General features: G+C 42.3%; 1 protein-coding gene across 5 annotated transcripts in view; it reads right to left on the bottom strand.

Moving 5' to 3' along the window:
* Positions 1-2,800, bottom strand: part of TUSC3 (tumor suppressor candidate 3) — a 218,223-nt gene extending 215,423 nt beyond the window's left edge. For 2 of the 5 annotated variants that reach the window (XR_004271998.1, XM_032288346.1), the window contains exon 1: positions 2,321-2,565. Coding sequence is in view for 4 of the 5 variants with exons in the window: in XM_032288346.1 (XP_032144237.1) it covers positions 2,321-2,458 (138 nt within the window). In the remaining variant the exon portion in view is untranslated. Of the gene's footprint in view, positions 1-2,320 lie in introns of all 5 variants that reach the window. The other 3 variants (XM_032288343.1, XM_032288345.1, XM_032288344.1) reach the window with 3 other exon arrangements.
* Positions 2,801-7,608: the final 4,808 nt, after the last annotated feature.

Raw genomic sequence — 7,608 nt, 5'->3', positions numbered from 1 at the left:
ATAGCCTTGAAAACATCAACTATTTAAGTTCTTATTTTGCTCTTCTTCTCCTTAAGTAAAACACATATACACCGTAATAACTGTCATATATTGGAATCATGTGCTGCTGCTTTGGAGAAATTAAACTAATTCTCCAAGAAAACCTTTTTTAATCCTCAACAATGTTCTCACTGATTTTCATTTTAAAAAATATATTTTATGAAAATATTTTAATAGAAACAGATGTTACTGTAAATTAGACTGAATTATACTAAATCAACAAACGTTTTCACATATTAAAGTCATCTTATCATTGGAGATACTCAGATGCTGTAAACATGTATACTTTTTAGATTTTTTTTTTTCCCTTGGAAACCAAAAACAAAAATCTAAGCACCCCCAACCTCTGCCCCAACCATCTGAAAGAGCTCCTGTTCTCCACCAAGGGCATTCGAAAGCAAACCTGAAAAAACACTTCCAGCCATGATGGGGAAAGTGAACCAGACATGCCATTAAACCCTCCTCCTTTTAGAATTCAGGAAAAGCCAACCAGCATTAACATCAACACAGACCTTAAATCTGATAAGAAACATTTACAATCTATTATCTCTTAAGCCTGCCACCTGGAGGCTTCATCTGGCTAATAAAACCCCTATGGTAACCCAGGCATTCCTTTCTAATAATAACAATTCTTTCAACCAACTGCCAATCAGAAAATTTTTAAATCTACTTATGACCTGGAAGCCCCTTCCCCTTTGGGTTGTACCACCCTTCCAATGTAGACCTTCCATGTACTGATCAATGTATTATGTTTCTCTAAAATCTATAAAAGCCTGCTGTACCCTGACCACCTTGGGCACCTGCCATCAGGACCTCTGGGCGCTGTGTCACTAGTGCATCCTTAACCATGGATGGGGGGCGGGGGGACTTCTTAAACTGATTGAAACCTGTCTTAAATACTGTGGGGTTCACAATCTTCAACTGAAAGTTAGTGTGGCCCTAGTGACCTTCATAGGAGATAAAACATCACAATTTTCACGGACTTCATCATCTTATATGGCCTTTTGCTTTGGTAATCCGCAAAAACTACTTTTTCTTCACTCTTCCACCTTTCTCATGAACTACTAAATCTAAAATTTTTGGAATATGGTATACAAATACCAAGTGCTAAAAAATATATCATTAATTTGTATTTGTAAATACAACTTCAATTTAACGGTGGTTCTCTAAATCTCTTAGAACTTCACCAATAATTTCATATGGCCTACTTCAATGTTAAAATTTAACAGCTAAAGACAAGTACATTATTTAATAATGAACACACAATAATTGTTTCAGACAAAGAATAAAGAGAAAGGGAATCAGAATTACTCTGCATATAAGGCTATTTTTCACTGTCTCTACCCAGCTATTAAAATTTTGTTAATATCTTAAACCCAATTCAGATTTTGAGCCCTGTGGAGGTGTACAACTTCACCAAGAAAAACTATCTTCAATTATATAAGCAGAGCACTCTTACCAAAATGGGCCACAATGAGAAACCTTAGTCACATTCCCGAAATGAACTATTTTTGCTGAAGCTGATAAACTATCCATGATGGATAACTGGAATTTACAAACACACACTACAAGTGCTTTAAATACAACCAGTCGCTTCAAATTTCACCCTTGTCAAAGTTAATGGTGGATTAATATTGAAATCAGGTTGAATAAACTTCAAAAATAAATCTGCATAAAATATGTCAGATTATTCTCACAAGTATACACTGAGTTCAACATAAAAATACAGTAACTTAAAAGACACTCAGTATGTTCTATTGTACTTGCACAAAATAATATAAGATTACTCTCACAAGTATACACTGAGTTCAATATAAAGAAAAATAAACATACAGAATAACTTAAAACATTCTCGACAGGTTCTGTGGGTTCCTGAAATGGATAACAAAGGGAGCAGAGTAAGAAAATAAGGAACAAACACTTCCTGCAGGCTTATAAATACTTCTAAAGGATGTTTCACATCCAACACACCCCTTTTAGTGACACAACTGCTCTAAGCTGGGCCTCCAGCTGAGGATAAAAAGCGCCTGGGTCTGAAAGGTGTGAGGTGCTCAGAACCAGAGCCAAGCGCACGCTTTGCTGTCGTGTTTCAAGTCAGGACCCCGCTAACTCCACGTCCCGGAAACGCCCCAGGGCCTCCCACCCACGCGCCTCTCGCCCCACGGCCGCCATCGCCCACGCCGGCGGCCAGGCTGCCTAGCAACGCGGCGGGGCTGCCTGGCAACGCGGCCCACCCCGGCCCGCCCCCGCCCACGGGGAAGGCCAAGTGGATCCATTCTACCTCCTTTTTCTTCTGTCCTCCCCCAAGCTGGATGCAGAGGAGTAGCAGCAGGAGAAGGAAGGGAAAGCTCCCGGTGGGCAGATACCGCAGCCGCCGCCCCGCTTGCCTGCGGCGTGAAGGAGCGCCCCGGGCCCCCATAGTGGCAGGGCAGTGTCTCCTCCACGCCCGGTAGCCGTGCGCGCCCAGCTCCTACAGCGCACCACGCCCGCCCCGCCAGCCTCCGGGAGCCCCCTGGCTGGGCTCTCGGGGGTGGCAGTGGCTTTGAGAGCGACCCGGGCCGCGGCCGAGGACGCTGAAGAGGAGACTGACAGAGCATCCGGTTCACCGGGAGAGGACCTGGAAAGGCGCGGGATGGGGGCAGGAAGTGGGCGTGGCGAGGGAACGAGGCTCCGAGGGCGCGGCGTGCGCTCGCTCCCGGACCTGCCTTCCCCCAACCCGCGCTGGGGAGAGGGGCGTTCCTTTGGCCTGGGACCTCAATCTGAGGCCGTCCTGCTACTGAAGCTTTACTAGGTAGTCCAGCACTGTACCTGGGGCCTTACACAGACCTGAGTGCCTTCTTGGATGATGAAGGGGAGCTTTGGGGAATGAGAACCTGGTCCCTGCGGTCCCCAGCAATCTCCATTCTCATTGGGACATTATTAGGAACACAGCTCTTCTCCTTCAGAGCCCTGGCTTGCTCCAGAGCCCCCTGATGCACAGAAGCCGCCTCAAACTTCACAGCTGTTCCTTCCAGCCCCAAATGAAAGGCCTGAGGCGCAGCCTAGAATCTTCAGTGATTCCTTCAGCATCCATGGAGTGCATAAGTGCAGAGCACTGTACTAGCTGCTTTTAATACAAAAACAATAGGCTTACTTCAATTTCTATTCTGTAAATATTTTAAGAATCATGGCAGGCTGGGAGTGATGGCTCACGCCTGTAATCCCAACACTTGGGGAGGCTGAAGCAGGTGGATGACCTGAGGTCAGGAGTTTGAGAACAGCCTGGCCAATATGGTGAAACTCTCTATTAAAAATGCAAAAATTAGCCGGGCATGGTGGCGCACCTGTAGTTCCAGCTACTCAGGAGACTAAGGCAAGAGAATGACTTGAACCCTGGAGGAGGAAGTTGCAGTGAGTTGAGATCGCGCCACTGCACTCCACCCCAGGAGACAGACAAAAAAAAAAAAAAAAAGCATAGCAGCAGACTGTATTGAACATTTAATACGGGCCGGTCTGGTCTGTTCTAATGCATCATGATTTTTACTACTCTATCTCAAGATTTCACTTGTGCCCTGAGCACCTTTGGTAATCTAATAAAACCTGTAGCTGCAGTCTTAAAATAGCTCATATTTCTAAATGCATGGAATTAAATATATAGGATTAACCTAGCACAGTGGCTTACACCTGTAAACCCAGTAGTTTGGGAGACCTAGGCTTGCTTGGGTCCAAGAGCTGGAGACCAGCCTGGGCAACACAGTGAGACCTTGTCTTTCCAAAAAATATATATTTAACAGCTGGTTCTAGTGGGAAGTACCTATAGTGCTAGCTATTTCAAGGCAGGCTGGGTGGATCACTGGAGCCCAGGAGTTTGAGGTTACAGTGAGTTCTGATCATGCCACCACACACTCCAGCCTGGGAGACAGAGCAAGGCCCTGTCTCCAAATATATATATATATTACATATATAATATATGTAATAGTTAAGAAATATATACATATAAATTGTTCAAGATATTTGCAACAACTCTACTGAGTATGAAAATATCTTTAATTTCAATAGGAAACAAAGCCGTAGGTTCTGATAATACTGCTGTGGTTTGTTGCCTGCGTTTATAATTGAAAGAAACTAAACTGTTCTGAGGTTTAATAGACATAAAGTTACGATTTTTTCAATACAAGGTTCACAGATGCTGAAATTTTGTGGACTCCAGATTAAGAACACTTGCTCCACAACAACCCCACCAACTAGATTCCATTGTAACAATTTTCAGATAAAGAAATTAAGGCCCAAAGAATGTGAACATCGACACCAGCTCTACAGCCATGCTTATGTTAGGCTGCCTTTGTTGTAGTTTAAAAACAAATCTCAATTTTCTATATCCCAGGCATTTGATTTCCCACTATTATGTGAACATTTTGCCCATAGTAGCTGTCACTCCTGTTAAAAGAAAAACTTGAGACAAATTAAACTTTACAGCTTATTTCAGTAAACAACAATTTATAAATCTGCAGCACTCTGAACCAGAAGCATTCAGAAAGCTCTCCTCCAGTGGCCTGAGAGCAAGCTTCTATAGACTAAACAAGGAAGGAAAGTAAGGAAATTACCTGATTGGCTATAACTAGGTTTGCCTTATTTGGTCATGGTTTAATAAGACATTTGCCTATATGGCTGATGGGAGGTCCCTAGTTGTATAACCAATCATCCTGTTGTTGGCTGTTCGTGATTGCCTGAGACTCGTGGGCTTTTTTAATAAGTCAGTTACAAGAACTGTTTCCAAGTGCCTATGTGCTTACGTAAGAGCTCCAGGTAAGCAACAACCCTAGGCTAATGGCCTTTTGCTTATTTTTGCTTTAATACTCCAAAAACAATGGTTCCTTGGTTTTCCCTTGAGACATAAAAATGGCCTCAACTTTTGTCTGTTTGGAGATGAGTACATTTATTATCTGTATCAGTTAAATATTGACATCCAGATATACTCAATGTAATCACAACTCATTATCTTTCCCTTTCTCTCCCCAGCTTGTCTTAATTTCTTTATTGGAAACAGTGGTACTTCCATCCTTCTAATTACCAAGTTTCAGAGCGTCAGAGCTGTCTTCCATTTTCCCCATTTTCCCCAACTATGCTGCCTTTATATTCAGTTTCCAAGTTACCCTCCCTCGATAGGGTCTTAGGAATTTGTTTGCTATTTCCCGGTGTGTAACTCTAGCATTCATTAGAAACACATGAGATGTCATTATTAGTTGACCCTCCTTCCCTTACTTACGCTGATGACAAGAGTCAAACTCTGTAAAATAGTTAAGGAGATTTATTCTGAGCCAAGTATGAGTGACCATGGCCCATGACACAGCTCTCAGGAGGAGGTCCTGAGAACATGTGCCCATGGTGGTAGGGGTACAGCTTGGTTTTATATATTTTAGAGAGGCATGAGACACCAATCAAATACATTTAAGAAATACATTGGTTGATTTAGAAAGGCGGGACAACTTAAAGGGGTGGCCTGGCTACGGGTAAATTTAAACATTTTTCTGGTTGACAATTGGTTGAATTTATCTGAAGACCTGGGATCAATGGAAAGGAATGTTTAGATTAAGGTAAAGGATTGTGGAGACCAGTTTTATTGTGCAGAGGAATCTCTCAGCAGACTTCAGAGAGCAGGTTGTACAATGTTTCTTATCGGACTTAAAAGGGTGCCTTGCTCTTAGTTGATTATCTTACCAGATCTGCAAACAAAGGAAGAAAAACAAAGGGCGGAGGAGATTCTCTATAGAATGTGGATTTTTCCCACAAGAGACTTTGCAGGGCAATTTCAAGGTATGGCAAGGAAATATATTTTTTCCCTTGTCTCATAATGTTATGCCAGAGTCAGACTGAAAAGTAAGTTATGGTATATAGGGTGAAATAAAAGACATCCGATGAGAATTTATGGTTTGTAGGGCATGACTCCCCAGACCCCTTGGAAGAAATTTGGGCAAGATAGAATATCAGACTTTAGTTTTCACTTACAATCTCACCATCCTCCTATACCAGCATAATCCAAGACTCCTTAATCCTGCTTTCCTGCATTTTTTTTTTCTTATTTTTGAGATGGAGCCTTGCTCTGTTGCCCAGGCTGGAGTGCAGTGGCATAATCTCGGCTCACTGCAAGCTCCCCCTTCTGGGTTCAAGCAATTCTCCTGCCTCAGCCTCCTGAGTAGCTGAGATGACAGGTGCCCACCACCACACCTGGCTAATTTTTGTGTTTTTAGTAGAGATGGGTTTTCACGATGCTGGCCAGGCTGGTCTCAAACTCCCGACCTCGTGATCCACCCCTGCCTCGGCCTCCCAAAGTGCTGGGATTACAGGCTTGAGCCACTGCACTCGGGCCCCCTACATTCATTTTTTAGTAAAGTGTCCACAGTGATCCTTTTAATACATAAATCAGTGTAAAGTATTACCTCTGTCCTTACCAGCAAATGCAAAACCTTCCATGGCCTCAGAACTTTACATTACTTTCTAACTGGCTACCTTTTCTGACATTATTTTCTATTTTTCTTCTGCTTTCTCATGCCGCTCCAGCAAGGCTAGCTGTGCTGCTTTCCCAAATATGCCATGCATACTCTGTCTCTACACTTTGTATTGCTGTTCCCCTTTGTTGGAACTCCTTTCACCTAGATCAGTGGTGCCCAATATTTTGGCTTCCCTGGGGCATATTGGAAAAATAACTGTCATGGGCCACATATAAAATACACTCACTAACACTAATAATAGCTGATGAGCTAAAAATATATGCAAATAAACTCAGGTTTTCAAAAAGTTTATGAATTTGTGTGGGGCCACATTCAAGGCTGTCCTGAGTTGCATGCCGCCTGCAGGCCACGAGTTGGACAAGTTTGACCGACACAGATGTTCACAGGGTATACTTCATCACTTTATTCAAGTCAAGGCTCTGATCTAAGATGTCATCTCCTACTTTCCCAAACACCCCTATACTGAAAATAAACTCCTTATCTTTTACACACACACTCCTTAACTTTTTATAGTACTGCTACTATCGCTTCCTGACATTATGCTATTGTTTCATTTATTTCTAGTCTTTCCCAGTTAGGATGTAAACTCCATGGCACAGGAGCTTCGCATTCATACTCTCTGGAATAGTGCCTGCTTTGCTTTCAATAGCATCCATCTCTAGCTGACAATATGCTGTTGTACTCATTTGTGTCTTTTCCTCTTAGAATGTAAGCTCTAGGAAAGTAGAGATTTTGTTTTCTTCACCTTTTAGTCCACACTACCCAGAATACAGCACTTGTTGAATAAATGGATAAATCCCACCCATTCTCTGTTTATTCCCCAAAGCACAGCACTAATCATGTCCCACTCCTTATGCCAAAGATTGTCAGTGATATTCTACTAGGTTCAAAAGGAGGTCCAAACTCTTGAAAGTGATTTATAACTAACCCGAACTCTTTATCCTTGCTTTAAAACGTAACCCTTCAAACTGGAGTGTACAAAGACTTTCTAAGAACTATATAGTCTCAATGGTTTTACAAACATTAATTTCCAGAATCTAAACTGCTATATATGATTCTATTTATTTGAATTTTTTTTATA

This window comes from Sapajus apella, unplaced genomic scaffold, assembly GCF_009761245.1.
Source record: "Sapajus apella isolate SASKATOON/1434 unplaced genomic scaffold, GSC_monkey_1.0 scaffold21, whole genome shotgun sequence".
Taxonomy (NCBI): domain Eukaryota; kingdom Metazoa; phylum Chordata; class Mammalia; order Primates; family Cebidae; genus Sapajus; species Sapajus apella.
Note: the sequence above shows the minus strand (reverse complement) of the source record. Positions and strands in the feature narration are given on the sequence as shown.